Source organism: Oncorhynchus gorbuscha, linkage group LG15 (genome assembly GCF_021184085.1).
Source record: "Oncorhynchus gorbuscha isolate QuinsamMale2020 ecotype Even-year linkage group LG15, OgorEven_v1.0, whole genome shotgun sequence".
NCBI classification, from domain to species: Eukaryota; Metazoa; Chordata; class Actinopteri; order Salmoniformes; family Salmonidae; genus Oncorhynchus; species Oncorhynchus gorbuscha.
Genome location: NC_060187.1, coordinates 83,321,831 through 83,340,978, shown reverse-complemented (window position 1 = coordinate 83,340,978; position 19,148 = coordinate 83,321,831). Strand labels below are relative to the sequence as shown.

General features: G+C 42.4%; 1 protein-coding gene across 6 annotated transcripts in view; it reads left to right on the top strand.

The window, feature by feature from the left end:
• LOC123998247 (protein C1orf43-like) overlaps positions 1-16,277 on the top strand; it is a 23,225-nt gene extending 6,948 nt beyond the window's left edge. For 3 of the 6 annotated variants that reach the window (XM_046303289.1, XM_046303286.1, XM_046303287.1), the window contains 6 exons: positions 10,522-10,623; positions 10,719-10,818; positions 10,920-10,973; positions 11,398-11,564; positions 14,503-14,561; positions 14,641-16,277. In XM_046303289.1, the coding sequence (XP_046159245.1) occupies positions 10,522-10,623; positions 10,719-10,818; positions 10,920-10,973; positions 11,398-11,564; positions 14,503-14,561; positions 14,641-14,869 (711 nt within the window). In that variant the 3' untranslated portion in view covers positions 14,870-16,277. Of the gene's footprint in view, positions 1-6,259; positions 6,528-10,521; positions 10,624-10,718; positions 10,819-10,919; positions 10,974-11,397; positions 11,565-14,502; positions 14,562-14,640 lie in introns of those variants that run through there. The other 3 variants (XM_046303290.1, XM_046303292.1, XM_046303288.1) reach the window with 3 other exon arrangements.
• The last annotated feature ends 2,871 nt before the right edge of the window (positions 16,278-19,148 follow it).

Here is a 19,148-nt window from a genome sequence, read left to right as displayed (position 1 = left end):
TTTGATGGTTCGTTTGAGGGCATAGCCGGATTTCTTATAGGCATCCGGATTAGTGGCACTCCTTGAAAGCGGCATCTCTCGCCTTTGGCTCAATGCGGATGTTGCCTGTAATCCATGGATGGATATGTATGTACGGTCAATGTGGGGATGACGTCGTCGACGCACTTATTGATGAAGCCGATGACTGAGGTGGTATACTCCTCAATGTCATTGGATGAATCTCGGAACATAGTCCAGTATATGCTAGCAAAACAGTCCTGTAGCAAAGCATCCGCTTCATTTGCCACTTCCGTATTGAGTGAGTCACTGGTACTTCCTGCTTTAGTTTTTGCTTGTAAACAGGAATCAGGAGGATAGAATTATGGACATATTTGCCAAATGGAGGGTGAGGGAGAGCTTTGTATGCATCTCTGTTTGTGGAGTAAAGGTGGTCTAGAGGTTTTTTCTGAGAGTAGGTCTCAGTACAAGATACCTTACTCTCAGTGTAACAGTATAGCTTCCGTCCCTCTCCTTGCCCCAATCTGGGCTCGAACCAGGGACCCTCTGCACACATCAACAACTGACACTCACGAAGCATCGTTACCCATCGCGCCACAAAAGCCGCAGGGGTACCACTACTTCAAGGTCTCAAAGCGAGTGACGTCACCGATTGAAACGCTATTAGTGCGCACCACCGCTAACTAGCTAGCCATTTCACATCGGTTACACTAGCACAAGATACCCTACAGTCATTACAAGTTACTCTACTGTCAGTACAAGTTACTCTCCTGTCAGTACAAGTTACTCTCCTGTCAGTACAAGTTACTCTCCTGTCAGTACAAGTTACTCTCCTGTCAGTACAAGATACTCTCCTGTCAGTACAAGATACTCTCCTGTCAGTACAAGATACTCTACTGTCAGTACAAGATACTCTCCTGTCAGTACAAGTTACTCTCCTGTCAGTACAAGTTACTCTCCTGTCAGTACAAGTTACTCTCCTGTCAGTACAAGTTACTCTCCTGTCAGTACAAGATACTTTCCTGTCAGTACAAGTTACTCTCCTGTCAGTACAAGATACTCTCCTGTCAGTACAAGTTACTCTACTGTCAGTACAAGTTACTCTACTGTCAGTACAAGTTACTCTACTGTCAGTACAAGTTACTCTCCTGTCAGTACAAGATACTCTCCTGTCAGTACACTCTTAGAAAAAGGGTTCCAAAAGGGTTCTTCAGCTGTCCCCATAGGATAACACTTTTTTGTTCCAGGTAGACCGTTTTTGGTTCCAGGTATAAACATTTTGGGTCCCGTGTAGAACCCTCTGTAGAAAGGGTTACATAGGGTTCTACATGGAACCCAACAGTGTTCTACCTGGAACCAAAAGGGTTCTCACTGGAACCAAAAACGGTTACCCAAGTTTTTCCTATGTGGACAACCCTTTTTGGTTCTAGATAGCACCTTTTTTTCTATAAGATATTCTACTCAGTGCAAGATACTCTACTCAATACAAGATAGTTTACTCACTATCTACTACAGTACTCACAACCAGTGAACGTTAGAGTGAAGCATCCCTTCATTTCTGGGTTCTTGACTTGTTATCCAGTCATTCACCTACAGATTGACATATAACCTCCCACTGTCAAATATTTCATCTCTGGGGTGTTATGCAAAGCTAACTGTCTAATGGGTGCAGACTGCTGTCATATCAGTGAACAGAATAACTGTCACCCAACTGTCACCAACCTAGCCAAAAGCAAACAGCTGAAAACATCACGGTACAACTAAGCTACATCATAATATCAGTAAGTTTGAAGATCACAAACATGAATAAATAACATCTATCAACAAGAAGACTAAATCCATGAGAGTATTAATTCCATTAAGATGGTAATGTGTGGTTTTCTATGTGTGTACCAGTTCTTTTTTTGACTCAGGTAAGTCCCCGTGTCAGTTTACAGAAACACCTGTTCTCCCAGCTCACAAAGCCTCCCACCTGCGTATCCGTTGGCAACAACATGGCCCCATTCACTCTAAAGGCAAATTAAACAAAGACACAGAAAAACACACCTTACCCTCAGAGAAACTTAGGAGTCCAAGCTGATCCAATCAGAAACTGTGTTTTGGGGTAGTAGTGGGAGAGAGTACTGTTACCATCATCCTCATCCTCCTCCCAGCTCCCTCTCCCAGCTCCCTCTCTCTGTGTGTTCTCTGTCATCTTTGCATTATGTATCTATACAGTAACACAAACCTACCCCACTGGTTTACCCCCCCTCTCTCTCCTCCCCCTTCCATTGTTACTCCCTCCTTCCTTCTTGCTCACAGGACAGCATTCCAGACTCGCTCAGTGTGTCACCTTCTGACCACGCACACACACTTATACTGTATGTACACATGCATATGTATCATCCCCTTCCACACACACATACAGTACAAACACATGCTGCCATTTTGTATTGATCAGTTGACCCTGAAGTCAGTCAGTAGATTTACAACTACACTACATGAGATGTGACGCTGTACAACACACACACCCACCCACACACACACACACCAAAACAGCCATATCAAAATCAATCTCTCTGTCTCCTGCTGTGACATCACCACAGCCAGAGGAAGAAGGGACAGGGTTCTGATAATGATGTGAAACTGAGAGAAGAAAAGAGAGAAAGAGGGAAAGGGAGAGAGCAAGAGAGAGCCTTATTATCCTTCTCAGCCCACCCTAGGTAACCTTTCCAGGTGAAGCAACATTGGGATGTATAACTAACTGTACAGAGTGAGAATGTTAGATTACATGAGCGGAGACCAAGCTGAGTCGGGTTACCTGTGTAATGGGGAATCAACAAAGGCTTGCATTTGTAGACCTCCACACAGCTCATATGAGCCTATACTTTCAACACTGCTTTTCCCAGGGGAGTTACTTTTTGGAGATGTCTAAAAGATAGGTAAGACAGAGAGAGTCTTGGGACAATGTGAGGGTTGGCCAGTTCAGGGCTCTGACTGAGCTAAATCACATCAACTTATCAATAGCACAGGTCAATAGGTCTAAAGGTACTCCCACATATTGATTATATGTCTGTCAGTGTGTTCAGTGTCATGTTGATGCCCTCAAACAGGGAAGATCTAGACAGGACAATATCTGCATTATAAGAAATATATGAAAAGGTTGAAAATGACTTTAAAATTAGGGTTAAAAAACATTTACCTCAGACTTGTAGCTGTTCCGCTCTGTCGTCTGAAGCGTGAGCTGAGAGACTTCCTTCCTGAGGGAACAAAGAAGCATCACACCACCGGTAGAGACATCAGTATCACACCTTCATTTACATATACAGTGTGCTGTGTCCCTAACAGCATCCTTTCCTTGTCTCCTTTCCTTTATGACCACTGTCTCGTTAGCAGTATTCCTCCTTCATGAACACTGTCTCGTTAGCAGTATTCCTCTGTTTCCTCTAGATGTTTCAGACTGCCAAGGCTGTGAAGGCAGCATGGTTTATTCTCAGTAGCAGAATGTGGTCTGAGAGGGCAGCTAAACAACCACACTGGTTTATTCTGCATGGGAATATAAACAGACACAAACAGAGGCAGGCAGGCGAGCAGACATTCACTCAATCGGTCACTGTCTCACTCAGTCACTGTCTCACTCAGTCACTGTCTCACTCAGTCACTGTCTTGCTCAGTCACTCATTCACTCACTCAGTCAGTCTTACTCAGTCACCGGCTCGCTCACTAACTCACTCATATATTCAGGAGACATAAGATTTGGCATGAGTCCTCAGATCCTCAAAAAGTTCTACAGCTGCACCATCGAGAGCATCCTGACTAGTTGCATCATCGCTTGGTATGGCAACTGCTCGGCATCCAACCGCAAGGCTCTACAGAGGGTAGTGCTTACGGCCCAGTACATCACTGTAGCTAATCTTTCTGCCATCCAGCAGTCTAAGGCACTGCATCTCAGTGTTAGAGGTGTCACTACAGACCTTGGTTCGATCCAGGGCTGTATCACAACTGGCTGTGATCGGGAGTCCCATAGGGCGCACTATTAGATTAGGGGAGGGATTGGCCGGGGTAGGCCATCATTGTAAAATTAGAATTTGTTCTTGCCTAGTTAAATAAAAAAATATACCAGGCGGTGTAGGAGGAGTGCCCTAAAAATTGTCAAAGACTCTAACCACCGAAGTCATAGACTGTTCTCTCTGCTACCGCATGGCAAGTGGTACTGGAGCGTCAAAGTCCAAAAGTCTCCTTAATAACAGCTTCTATCCCCAAGCCATGAGACTCTGCTAAACAGTCAATCAAATGGCTACTCAGACTATTTTCATTGACCCCCTTTTTTAGGCTGCTGCTGCTTGCTGTTAGTATCTATGCATAGTCACTTTAATCCTACCTACATGTACATGTTTCCTCAATTACCTCAACTAACCTGTACTCTCGCACATTGACTCAGTACTGGCACCCCCTGTATATAGCCTCGTTGTTGTTATTTTATTGTGCTACTTTTATTTTAATGAGATATATATATATATATATATATATAGCAAATATGTTCTTGCTTACTTAAAAATCTGAATTGTTGGTTAAGGGCTTGAAGGTAAGCATTTCACGTGACGGATCATGTGACATACAACATTGTAACATTTCTGTATAATCTGTAATAAGAAAGGTACAATACTTACATGTGTTTGTGCATCTCTAGTAAAGCAACAAGTTACAGCCATCACCCCTTAAATCCACCAGTAGCAGACAGTCAGCCAGTAGCAGTCAGCCAAGAGCAGTCATCCAGGGGCAGTCAGCCAGTAGCAGTCAGCCAATAGCAGTCAGCCAGTAGCAGTCAGCCAGGGGCAGTCAGCCAGTAGCAGTCAGCCAGGGGCAGTCAGCCAGTAGCAGTCAGCCAATAGCAGTCAGCCAATAGCAGTCAGCCAGTAGCAGTCAGCCAGGGGCAGTCAGCCAGTAGCAGTCAGCCAATAGCAGTCAGCCAGTAGCAGTCAGCCAGTAGCAGTCAGCCAGTAGCAGTCAGCCAGGGGCAGTCAGCCAGTAGCAGTCAGCCAGTAGCAGTCAGCCAGTAGCAGTCAGCCAGTAGCAGTCAGCCAATAGCAGTCAGCCAGTAGCAGTCAGCCAATAGCAGTCAGCCAGTAGCAGTCAGCCAGGGGCAGTCAGACAGTAGCAGTCAGACAGTAGCAGTCAGCCAGGGGCAGTCAGCCAGTAGCATAACAGAAGCAGGGTAGTGGTTTGGGTTATAGATGACTAGACTGTCACAGTGTACAGACAGATGGCTCGTGGCTGTGTGCAGATACAGTATCAGCCAATCTCAAAGTCTCCAAGATATCATGGACTATGGAATGGTGACATTAGCCTATATCTATATCATGAATGACCAAAGTCCATGCAATGACAACACATAGGCAAACTTACTTGTCACCTATATATCACAGAAAAACAAAAAAAGAGTAAATATCATGTTTACGCAGAAACAGTTCAGTTTCAGGAGATGGCAATTCAGATAAATGGTTTGCTTGCTTGACAGTTCAATGTTTGTATAGACCATTGTATAGGCTAGGCACCATCTCTGTTGACCACATCCCTAAAGCATTAGCTGTAATGGAATGTTTTGGTGTCAGAGGCTCAGGGTTTTGCTTTGAGAGATTTCCCACCCAGCCAAGCAATAATCAATAGGGGAAACACTGTAGTCAGAGAAATAAGATGGGTGCTACACATTGTTAATGGACAAGGAGAGTTTCTGTTTCCACCCATGTACAGCTTTATTAGTGCTATATAAAATGTAAATGAAGATCTTTGCTGGACAGAGTAGCGCTGGACTGGCTATGTGAGGGAAAGATCCCAATGTTCACATCTGCAACTCCAGACATATTTTCAGCCTCCCACCACAGTCTCCTCCAGAAGAATGGCTTCTCTGTTTATTGGGACAAATAGGATCGTAAATCATCAACCAAGTCACATTGCCTTCATAGAGAACTGACAGATTCCTAGTATTTCCCGTAGGCTTCAGAGGATAAGATAACCATAACCCCTTTACAAAGGCAATATTAGGCTTACTACAGGCCTATCAAATTAGCAGTTGCAAATGACATTAAACAGTTCATGGCACATGAGAAGATTCTAATACTGTTATTGTTTCTCACCGACTAACTGGTTCGTAGAGAATGGAGACCACTATAGAGGTTGCTACTCACTCATTGGAGAGGAGCGCCTGTGTTTCGTGGGGTGTCGAACAGCAGGTGGCGGTGAAGGACCTTTGTAGGCTACGGCCACGTCATCGAAACCAGAAGGCAGGGAATAGATCACGTGACAATCCCGGATGTCAACAAACGATATCAACAACAGGGAAATGTCAACGCTTCGTTGTTACAGATTTTCCAATGGATTAACCGAGATTTGATCATTAATGTTACAGTCACTCGTGTACATTCTGAAAGGTACTATGAGTGAGTTCTGTTGATTCTACGCTAGCTTAGCATTTGACGAAGACTTTCAACATGAGGTCCGATTCTCCTCTCTCCAGCGTCAACGTAGTGCTTGTTATGGCCTACGGAAGTCTAGTAAGTCTTAAATAAATGTGTTCTCGTGTTTTTCCTTAATATAAAGAATGCTTGACAAAACTAGCTAGCTGTTGCGTTTCTCAGGACTCCTGTGTAATGGAATGGAATTAGCTTGCTAGCTACAGTATAGAGACAGGCAACACAGCAGAAGTGTCAATCAAGGTGTCACAAAAAACAGGTTATATGACAGGCAATGAAGACGAACTGGGCACTTTTGTAGTACTGAAAGCACACAACACAGTAAAATATAGCTAGCTTTTATTAAAGCGATAATTCACCCAAATTACAAAATGACACGTTGGTTTCCTCATCCTGTAAGGTATGACAGCAATCCACGCCTTGGTTTTATTTCCCTTGCTTTGGTTTTGTTTCCAAATGCTAACCTTTTAGTATTTGTGGCACAAACCCCATTCAAGTCATGGGACCGATGTTAGCATTTTTTTGCGCATCATCCGAAACTATCTCAAATTGATTCTGAAGCTCATCAAATTCACTTATAGATGCTAAATGGGATTTATGTCACAAATGCATTTGGAAACAGTGCCAGGGAAACTTAACTAACGCATTGTCATACCATAAGTTGCTTACAAGGTATTGACACCAAAATGTAATTTTGTAATTGGGGTGAACTAAGAATGTATCTATTGTGGACAGGGTTTACGTGAGATTTTAGGTTCAAAACGTTTTGCAACGGAATCCGACTAATGAATACCCCCAAGTGGAAGTGCATTCTCTAGATAGAGATGGTGCAACGGTGTAATCACCTGCAACTAATCATAAAACAATCATTCAAAGGGACCAATAAGATGACAGTTACAAATCATATGATTACTGTAGTTGACTTTATGGGGGCCCCTCCACCCCGTTACAGTACATGCAAGCTGTGCCAGTGTATGCTGAACAAAAATAATAAACACAACCATTTCAAAGATTTGACTGAGTTCCAGTTCATATATGGAAATCGGTCAATTTAAATACATTCAATAGGGCCTAATCTATGGATTTCACATGACTTGGAATACAGATATACATCTGTTGGTCACAAATACCTTTTAAAATATGTAGTGGCGTGGATCAGAAAACCAGTCAGTATCTGAGGTGACCACCATTTGCCTCATGCAGAGCGACACTGTTGATTGTGGCCTTTGGAATGTTGTCCCACTTCACTTCAATGGCTGAACGAAGTTGCAGGATATTGGCGGCAACTGAAACACGTTATCGTACACATCGATCCAGAGCATCCAAACATGGTGACATGTCTGCTGAGTATGCAGGCCATGGAAGAACTGGGACATGCTTAGCCTCCAGGATGTGTGTACAGATCCTTGCGACATGGTGCTGTGCATTATCATGCTGAAACATGAGGTCATGGTGGTGGATGAATGACACAACAATGGGCCTCAGGATCTTGTCACGGTATCGCTGTGCATTCAATATAATGCGATTGTGTTCATTGTCCGTGGTTAGAACGGTGGGCCAGTAACCGAAAGGTTGCTAGATCGAATCCCCGAGTTGACAAGGTAAAGATCTGTCGTTCTGCACCTGAACAAGGCAGTTAACCCACTGTTCCTAGGCCGTCATTGTAAATAAGAATGTGTTCTTAATTGACTTGCCTAGTTAAATAAATAAAATAAATAAAAAAGGATGCCTGCTCATACCATAACCCCACTGCCACCATGGGGCAGTCTATTCACAACGTTGACATCAGCAAACCGCTGGCCCACACAACGCCTTCCAGGTGGTCTGCGGTTGTTAGGCCGGTTGGACTTACTGCCAAATTGGAAATGGAAGTTACTGCCAAAAAGACGTTGGAAGTGGCTCATGGTAGAGAAATTAACATTACATTATCTGGCAACAGCTCTGGTGGACAATCCTGCAGTCAGCATGCCAATTTCACGCTCCCTCAACTTGACACCTGTGGCATTGTGTTGTGTGACAAAATGGCACATTTTGGAGTGGCCTTTTATTGTGCCCAGCACAAGGTGCAACTGTAATGATCATGCTGTTTAATCAGCTTCTTGATATGCCACACCCGTCAGGTGGATGGATTATATTGGCAAAGGAGAAATGCTCACTAACAGGGTTGTAAACAAATTTGTACACAATTATTTTTGTGCTTATGGAACATGGGACCAACATTTTACATGTTGTATTTATTCAATTTGTTCAGTGTATATCTTGCCTTGTCAAATTCTATATTGTGTCACCCCCTTCTAGAACATACTCCTCTGGATAGGTTGATGTCTCTTCTAGGACATACTCCTCTGGATAGGCTGATGTCTCTTCTAGGACATACTCCTCTGGATAGGTTGATGTCTCTTCTAGAACATACTCCTCTGGATAGGTTGATGTCTCTTCTAGGACATACTCCTCTGGATAGGCTGATGTCTCTTCTAGGACATACTCCTCTGGATAGGTTGATGTCTCTTCTAGAACATACTCCTCTGGATAGGTTGATGTCTCTTCTAGGACATACTCCTCTGGATAGGTTGATGTCTCTTCTAGAACATACTCCTCTGGATAGGTTGATGTCTCTTCTAGGACATACTCCTCTGGATAGGTTGATGTCTCTTCTAGGACATACTCCTCTGGATAGGTTGATGTCTCTTCTAGGACATACTCCTCTGGATAGGTTGATGTCTCTTCTAGGACATACTCCTCTGGATAGGTTGATGTCTCTTCTAGGACATACTCCTCCTCTGGATAGGTTGATGTCTCTTCTAGGTTGATGTCTCTTCTAGGACATACTCCTCTGGATAGGTTGATGTCTCTTCTAGAACATACTCCTCTGGATAGGTTGATGTCTCTTCTAGGACATACTCCTCTGGATAGGTTGATGTCTCTTCTAGAACATACTCCTCTGGATAGGTTGATGTCTCTTCTAGGACATACTCCTCTGGATAGGTTGATGTCTCTTCTAGGACATACTCCTCTGGATAGGTTGATGTCTCTTCTAGGACATACTCCTCTGGATAGGTTGATGTCTCTTCTAGGACATACTCCTCTGGATAGGTTGATGTCTCTTCTAGGACATACTCCTCTGGATAGGTTGATGTCTCTTCTAGAACATACTCCTCTGGATAGGTTGATGTCTCTTCTAGAACATACTCCTCTGGATAGGCTGATGTCTCTTCTAGGACATACTCCTCTGGATAGGTTGATGTCTCTTCTAGGACATACTCCTCTGGATAGGTTGATGTCTCTTCTAGGACATACTCCTCTGGATTGGTGTCTCTTCTAGGACATACTCCTCTGGTTTGATGTCTCTTCTAGGACATACTCCTCTGGATAGGTTGATGTCTCTTCTAGGACATACTCCTCTGGATAGGTTGATGTCTCTTCTAGGACATACTCCTCTGGATAGGTTGATGTCTCTTCTAGGACATACTCCTCTGGATAGGTTGATGTCTCTTCTAGGACATACTCCTCTGGATAGGTTGATGTCTCTTCTAGGACATACTCCTCTGGATAGGTTGATGTCTCTTCTAGGACATACTCCTCTGGATAGGTTGATGTCTCTTCTAGGACATACTCCTCTGGATAGGTTGATGTCTCTTCTAGGACATACTCCTCTGGATAGGTTGATGTCTCTTCTAGGACATACTCCTCTGGATAGGTTGATGTCTCTTCTAGGACATACTCCTCTGGATAGGTTGATGTCTCTTCTAGGACATACTCTGGATAGGTTGATGTCTCTCTGGATAGGTTGATGTCTCTTCTAGGACATACTCCTCTGGATAGGTTGATGTCTCTTCTAGGACATACTCCTCTGGATAGGTTGATGTCTCTTCTAGGACATACTCCTCTGGATAGGTTGATGTCTCTTCTAGGACATACTCCTCTGGATAGGTTGATGTCTCTTCTAGGACATACTCCTCTGGATAGGTTGATGTCTCTTCTAGGACATACTCCTCTGGATAGGTTGATGTCTCTTCTAGGACATACTCCTCTGGATAGGTTGATGTCTCTAATGTACAGAGGTCTGTGTCTCCAGGTGTTTGTGCTGCTGTTCATCTTTGTGAAGAGGCAGATAATGCGCTTCGCCATGAAGTCTCGTAGAGGACCACATGTACCCCTGGGCCACAACGCTCCAAAGGTAAGACACACACACACTCAGTCTGACTTATTTTTAATTTTTAACGTAACTTTTCTATACACGTGTTAATTTTCTCTACTTCCTGTGTCCTTTAGGAGCTGAGACAGGAGATAGACTCTGGTCTGTCCAAGGTTCAGGAGATCCGCTTTGAGCCACGCCTGCTGTCTGAACAGGACGACAGACTACAGAGTGGCGGTGAGAGAACACAGATCATGTAGATATCTTTTCTACCCAATCTACAGCTTGAGTAACCCTCTGTAAACTCAAAAAATATGATCTATGTATGTGTTTTGCAGGTTGCTATGACTACCTATACAGAATGAGGGCACTAGATGCCATAAGAGACTCTGGTAAGTCTTCTCCTGCTGTTTCACCCTGGCCTGTACATCTCACTGTCATCATCCGAGTCCAACAGCACCCCCTGCTGGGGCATTATGTAATAACTATGGTATACTCAGTGCTGTTCTTCTGCACGACGCATCGCGGAGTACAACCCTTAGCTGTGGTATGTTGGCCATATACCACAAACCCCCGAGGTGCCCTATTGTTATTATAAACTGGTTACCAATGTAATTAGAACAGTAAAAATACATGTTTTGTCATACCTGTGGTATACCACGGCTTTCAGCCAATCAGCATGCAGGGCTCGAACCACCCAGTTTATAATGCTGCACATCCTCTTCACTTACTGTACTACCTTATAAATCAGTGGCCTTCGACCTATAGATCCATAACTCCAATTTGATCATAAAACATCTTCTCATCTCCTGTCAGATATTCCGTTCAGTGAGTTGGGAGGGACTCCGACAGCTGTGACGGGGAGGAGATTCCGTGCCTGGCTTCTAGATCTGAGGAGTTCCCATTCCCTGTTCTGCAGCAGCCGTAGTTCCCTGATAGACACACTGCTGGAGGGCTACTACAACGCTCGCCACGGCACCGGGGTCAGTGTGTCTCTATTTTATCTGGGGGAGAGAAAGATGCCTGTGTCTCCACATGACATTGTGTCTGCCACTCAGTACTGAGTGGTCTATAGTAGAGTAATGATTTTTCAACGCCGATACCGATTATTGGATGCCCCCCAAAAAAGCCGATACCGATTTAATCGGCCATTTAAAAATATTTTTTATTAATTAATTCATTTGTAATAATGACAATTACAACAATACTGAATGAACACTTATTTTAACTTGATATAATACATCAATCAAATCAATTTATCCTCAAATAAATAATGAAACATGTTGAATTTGGTTTAAATAATGCAAAAACAAAGTGTTGGATTTCTGGCTTGCTGTTGTCCTCTGTCTGAAAGACCTGACTTGTAGCTGGTTTTCTGTTCTCTTATGTCTGAAAGACCTGACTTGTAGCTGGTTTTCTGTTCTCTTATGTCTGAAAGACCTGACTTGTAGCTGGCTTTCTGTTCTCTTCTGTCTGAAAGACCTGACTTGTAGCTGGCTTTCTGTTCTCTTCTGTCTGAAAGACCTGACTTGTAGCTGGCTCTCTGTTCTCTTCTGTCTGAAAGACCTGACTTGTAGCTGGCTTTCTGTTCTCTTCTGTCTGAAAGACCTGACTTGTAGCTGGCTCTCTGTTCTCTTCTGTCTGAAAGACCTGACTTGTAGCTGGCTTTGGGACCTCTTCACCACTACTTGGCCATTAGGAAGTGCGTGTGACTGTGTGTGTGACTGACTGTGTGTGCGTGTTACGGTCGTCTGCACTAATGTACAGTGTCGGGTTTTTTTTTCAATGGCATGCTTTGGATGTCTGTCTTAGGGCGAGGGATGTGCTAAGTGACGAGCTGAACTGTACACACACTGGAATTGTAATGACAAAGGCATTTTGGGTTATGATTAATTGTCATGCAAATGGACACGGTTATTGTCATTTTTGATCTTATAATGCATCTGTAAAAATTAGTTAGGACTAGAGGTCGACCGATTTATGATTTTTCAACGCCGATTCCGATTTATTGGAGGACTACAGAAAAGCCGATACCGATTAATCGGCAGATATATATATATATATTTGTAATAATGACAATTACAAAACTACTGAATGAACAAAAACAGCACTTTTATTTTAACTAAGTAAATTGATTTTATTGATGTATTATATTATGTTCAATTTGGTTTAAATAATGCAAAAACAAAGTGTTGGAGAAGAAAGTAAAAGTGCAATATGTGCCATGTAAAAAAGCTAACGGTTAAGTTCCTTGCTCAGAACATGAGAACATATGAAAGCTGGTGGTTCCTTTTAACATGAGTCTTCAACATTCCCAGGTAAGACGTTTTAGGTTGTAGTTATTGTAGGACTATTTCTCTCTATACCATTTGTAATTCATAGACCTTTGACTATTGGATGTTCTCATAGGCACTTTAGTATTGCCACTGTAACAGTATAGCTTCCGTCCCTCTCCTCGCCCCTACCTGGGCTCGAAACAGGAACACATCGACAACAGCCACCCTCAAAGCATCGTTACCCATCCCTTCACAAAAGCCGCGGCCCTCGCAGAGCAAGGGGAACAACTACTCCAAGTCTCAGAGCGAGTGACGTTTGAAACGCTATTAGCGCGCACCCCGCTAACTAGCTAGCCATTTCACATCGATTACACCAGCCTAATCTCGGGGGTTGATAGGCTTGAAGTCATAAACAGCGCAATGCTTGAAGCACAGCGAAGAGCTGCTGGCAAACGCACGAAAGTGCTGTTTGAATGAATGCTTGCGAGCCTGCTGGTGCCTACCATCGCTCAGTCAGACTGCTATATCAAATCATAGACTTAATTATAACATAATAACACACAGAAATACAAGCCTTAGGTCATTAATGTGGTCCAAACTGAAAACAAAATGTTTAACCGTTCCGTATTTTATCTAACGGGTGGCATCCATAAGTCTAAATATTCCTGTTACATTGTACAACCTTCAATGTTACTTCATAATTACGTAAAGTCTGGCAAATTAGTTCTCAACGAGCCAGGCGGCCCAAACTGCTGCATGTACCCTGACTCTGTGTGCAATGAACGCAAGTGACACAATTTCCCTAGTTTAATATTGCTTGCTAACATGAATTTCTTAACTAAATATGCAGTTTAAAAAATATATACTTCTGTGTATTGATTTTAAGAAAGGCATTGATGTTTATGGATAGGTATATTCGTGCTACGATTGCGCTTTTGTTAAATCATCCCTCGCATGGCGAAGTTGGCTGTCTTTGTTATACAGAAATAGTATTTACAGTTTGCAACGAGCCAGGCGGCCCAAACTGCTGCATATACTCTGACTCTGTTTCACAGAACGCAAGAGAAGTCACACAATTTCCCTAGTTAAAATAAATTAATATTAGCAGGCAATATTAAATAAATATGCAGGAGGTTTAAAAAATATTTACTTGTGTATTGATTTTAAGAAAGGCGTCGATGTTTATGGTTTGTTACACATTGGAGCAACGACGATGCTTTTTCTGCGAATGCGCTTGTTAAATCACCCGTTTGGCGAAGTAGGCTGTGATTCAATGATAAATTAACAGGCACCGCATCGGTTATATGCAACGCAGGATAAGCTAGATGAACGAGTAATATCATCAACCATGTGTAGTTAACTAGTGATTATGTTAAGATTGATGGTTTTTTATAAGATAGGTTTAATGCTAGCTAGCACTTTACTAGCTAGCACCTTACTTTGGCTCCTTGCTGCACTCGCATAACAGGTAGTCAGCCTGCCACGCAGTCTCCTCGTGGAGTGCAATGTAATCGGCCATGATTACCGATTTGTTACCGATTGTTATGAAAACTTGAAATCGACCCTAATTAATCACCCATTCCGATTAATCGGTCGACCTCTAGCCTATAGTGCGTGACTCCTGTCTGTCTCTCTGTGTCTGAAGGTGTTTGGAGAAGCAGAGTTTGTCAAATACAAGGAAGCCCTGAGCGAACTGTCCTCTGTGTGAGTATAGACACACTGCCATTTATCTAAGCACTACTCATGTGTTTTAATGAAGGTTTTTCAAGTTTGACACGAGTAGTTATTCTTCTCTCCCCAGTGTGAAGAGCCACTCCAGTTCCACCAGTCTGGACCAGCATCACCAGTTAGCAGCTAAAGACTTGACCAGTGCCCCAGAGCCCAGCCCCCCCTCTCCCCCCTCCCAGGTCACATACCTGCCATCAGCTGGGCAACGCACCAAACGACCAAAACACTTCCTGGAACTCAAGAACTTTAAAGACAAGTACAACACCTTGGAAAGCACATTCTGAGAACTACAATCTCCTATGACATAACACAATAAACTACAATTCCCGACAACTTGCTGCCTCTGACAACTGCAACTCCCTACAACCCTGAGAACGTACAACTCCCTAGAAAACAACCTGAAAACTACAACAACTTCTCTGCTACTACTTTAAATCTGTTTTGTTGCGAGTACTGGACTCACTTTTCCTTCTCTATTTCCAAAGTAGATGGCCTAGTGAAAAGAAAAAATCTGTCGTTCTGCCCCTGAACAGGCAGTTAACCCACTGTTCCTAGACGGTCATTGTAAATAAGAATTTGTTCTTAACTGACTTGCCTAGTTAAATAAAGGTTGAATAAAACGGAAATGAAGGTAGTGATAAGTAGAGCTCCTGGAGGTGACATACTGGGGTCTGTGGTAAAAGAAGAGGTTGGTGAGTTAGTTTAGTGAGAGGCTTGTTAGTGCCAGCAGAGAGAGAAGAGACTTGGTAGGGTTGGTACTTGGTACAGTTGGGAAGACTGGAGCACAGCAGTATAGGAATGACAGTAACATTACGCTGCCTTACTAGTCCTGAGGAAAAACACTGCCTACTATCTATCATGCATCTCACATAATAAATAGTGCACTAGATTTAAGCTGACCTTAAACATCGTTGTGAACTTTTGCACAGACTTTGCAGGTAGATCATCATGTAGGGCCATGCAAAAGAGACCAGACAAGCTACATGCAGTTTCTATGCAGAATGCATTAATGCAGTGTTTCCCAAACTTGGTCCTGGGGACCCGAAGTGGTGCACGTTTTGGGTTTTGCCCTAGCACTACAACTGACTCAAATAATCAACTAATCATCAAGCTTTGATTATTTGAATGAGCTGTGTCGTCCTAGAGCAGAACCTGAAACGTACATCTCTTGGGGTCCCCAGGACTGAGTTTGGGAAAGCTGCGTTAATGCACAGTGTTAGAGTAAGACATGTTTATAATGTGTTCAGTGCTAACTAAGCTATTGATGGACTAACGTTATAGCAGACCAGCGTTCCTCACAACGGCCCTGGAGAGCTACAGTGCAGGCTTTTGTTCCCGCCTAGCACTAACACACCTCCAATCAAGCTGATTAGTAGAATCCGGTTAGTTACTGTTGAGCTGGAACAGGACAGAAGAACTATGGATTATTCCAGTATTACTGCTAGACATTTCCAGTATTATTGTCCTGTTGCCAGCACTTGTTTAGGGCAGAGCCATGTATTTACATATAAATTGCTCTGGTTTAGGGCTAGTGTTACAAGGAAATGAACATGTTACCATGTCTGATGGTTGTCTATTTGCTGCATAAAATATACTTTTTAGAGTCTACAATGTTTTCTTGTTGCTGAAATATTTTTTTGTATTACATTTTTAAAGATAATGATTTAGAATAAAGCATTCATGTTAAGTGTCCTTTTTCTTGAATGGATGATTTTAATACAATTATTAAAGTAGTATGTATGCATGGTTGAATACTAAAACGTAATATATTCTTAATGAGTTGGCTATAAAGCCTGGGTTCCAGTCCGATATATTCATAATGAGGTGTGAGTTGGCTATATAGCCTGGGTTCCAGTCTGATCTATTCATAATGAGGTGTGAGTTGGCTATATAGCCTGGGTTCCAGTCTGATATATTCATAATAAATTGTGAGTTGGCTATATAGCCTGGGTTCCAGTCTGATCTATTCATAATGAGGTGTGAGTTGGCTATATAGCCTGGGTTCCAGTCTGATATATTTGTAATGAGTTGGCTATATAGACTGGGTCCCAGTCTGATATATTCATAATGAGGTGTGAGTTGGCTATATAGCCTGGGTTCCAGTCTGATATATTTGTAATGAGTTGGCTATATAGCCTGGGTCCCAGTCTGATATATTCATAATGAGGTGTGAGTTGGTTATATAACCTGGGTTCCAGTCTGATCTATTCATAATGAGGTGTGAGTTGGCTATGTAGCCTGGGTTCCAGTCTGATATATTCATAATAAATTGTGAGTTGGCTATATAGCCTGGGTTCCAGTCTGATCTATTCATAATGTGGTGTGAGTTGGCTATGTAGCCTGGGGTCCGGTCTGATATATTCATAATGAATTGTGAGTTGGCTATATAGCCTGGGTTCCAGTCTGATATATTCATAATGAATTGTGAGTTGGCTATGTAGCCTGGGTTCCGGTCTGATATATTCATAATGAATTGTGAGTTGGCTATATAGCCTGGGTTCCAGTCTGATCCATTCTTAATGAGGTGTGAGTTGGCTATAAAGCCTGGGTTCCAGTCAGTTTCTGCTTTAACCAATCCCCACTCTCTCTTACAGCAGAAACAGACTGGTATGGTACCCAGGCTCATATGAATCGTCAGTGGAGTTATCTAAAGCACCTATAGATGTGGGACCAGGCTAGAGATGTATGGATGATTGTAGCAACATTCCTCCAATCAAATGTGAACAGCTTCAGAAGTGTGTTTGAATCTAATGAGTTGTGTGTTGTGTGTTGTGTGTATGATTGGGACCAGAGGAGGCAGGTGAGGAGAGGACGCCTCAATAATGGATAGAACTGAACGGTAACTAACACAACAAATCAGGTGTTTGATTTGTTTAATACCATTCCATGTATTCCATCCCAGCCATTACTATGGCCTGATAATAGTGCTGAACAGGCTGCTTTATGTTTTAATGGACTTCCCTGATCTATCCTCTGTGCATTGTAATACATACTGCAGCTGCCATTCCATTCAAGTGGTACCACTGGACCAGAGAGATTATTGACTTGATGGTGATGTCTTATGACATTGTTTTCATGGACATTTGAGATACAACTCAATTCTAGTGGTGTAGGTTACATTTCTCCCCCAAGAACATTATACGTTGCTCATTTCTTTAATAGCCTTCAACTGTAAAAGGGGAACATGCCCAAGTGTTATGGCTTCATGTGCCTTTTCTCCCAGCACTTGGTCTATCATTTGACTCACCAACAGGGGGCAGACATTCACTATGCATAAACTACAGTAGTACACTATACACAAACTACAGTACTGCACTATGCATAAATTACAGTAGTGCACTATGCATAAACTACAGTAGTACACTTTGCATAAGCTACAGTACTGCACTTTGCATAAGCTACAGTACTGCACTTTGCATAAGCTACAGTACTGCACTTTGCATAAGCTACAGTACTGCACTTTGCATAAGCTACAGTACTGCACTTTGCATAAGCTACAGTACTGCACTTTGCATAAGCTACAGAACTGCACTTTGCATAAACTACATAATATAGAAGTAAATTATAATAATTCATTTAGATGTAATATAGAAATGTGAATGACAATATTTGACTCACTAGTACCCCCTCAAAAAACATGAAAAAAACAAGTATTTTCATATATTTATTAAAATAACTAAAACACAAAGTATATATGTTCTTAACACACACTAACATGTCTACTGAAAATATTTTCCCTAAAATGAAAGTTGTATTTTCACATAAATACATAAAGATGATTGTCACACACTAAAGTGTCAGGCCAAACATTCCTGTCTGAAGGATAAAACTAACAAACAAATCCCAGAGTGAGACTACAGGGACATCAAAGAACACCACATAAACAAATAAATATAGTTATGTACAAAGCTGGTGATGTGGATGAAACGGCAGGTAACTGAAATGCAAAAATGTGGATAATGTCAACAAGACTTCTTGCAAGGTTAGTAAGTACTTGTCAGAATGAATCATCTTCATTTCCTTTAGACTTTAAAGTGACATCAGTATTGGTGAGGGGACTTCTAATCCACACATACTAGACCAAACATCCCACTTTCTCAACGAACAAAATAACAAACATGGCCTTCATAACTTTGTATAAACCATGACACATCACTGTGGCCGTTATGTGACCATATAAGTATATTTACAAAAAGTCAAAGATTGTCTTTCTCCTTTCAGGTGTCAAATAAAGAGGATTCTAACAGTGGACTCCAGGCCACAGACACAGGAAGTAGGTTAATGGGTTACAGAAGGGTTTGATGGAAAACTATATCCTCTATCCTTAATGTGTTTCTGCTTCTCCAATACCTGTATAGTGTAGCAACACTCACTCTATCCTGCCTTGGTGCCATGGTAAAAAGATGACAAACTGGTTCTGTTCTGATTAGTTTAATAAAGATTTCTTACCCCCCATCTCTCTCTTCGATCCCCCTCTCACTCATCGGCCATTTTATTTCTCTGTTATGGCCCAGCCTGGCATGGTTGCCTCCTCTCTGAGGCCAAAGACTCGGTCTGTTATCA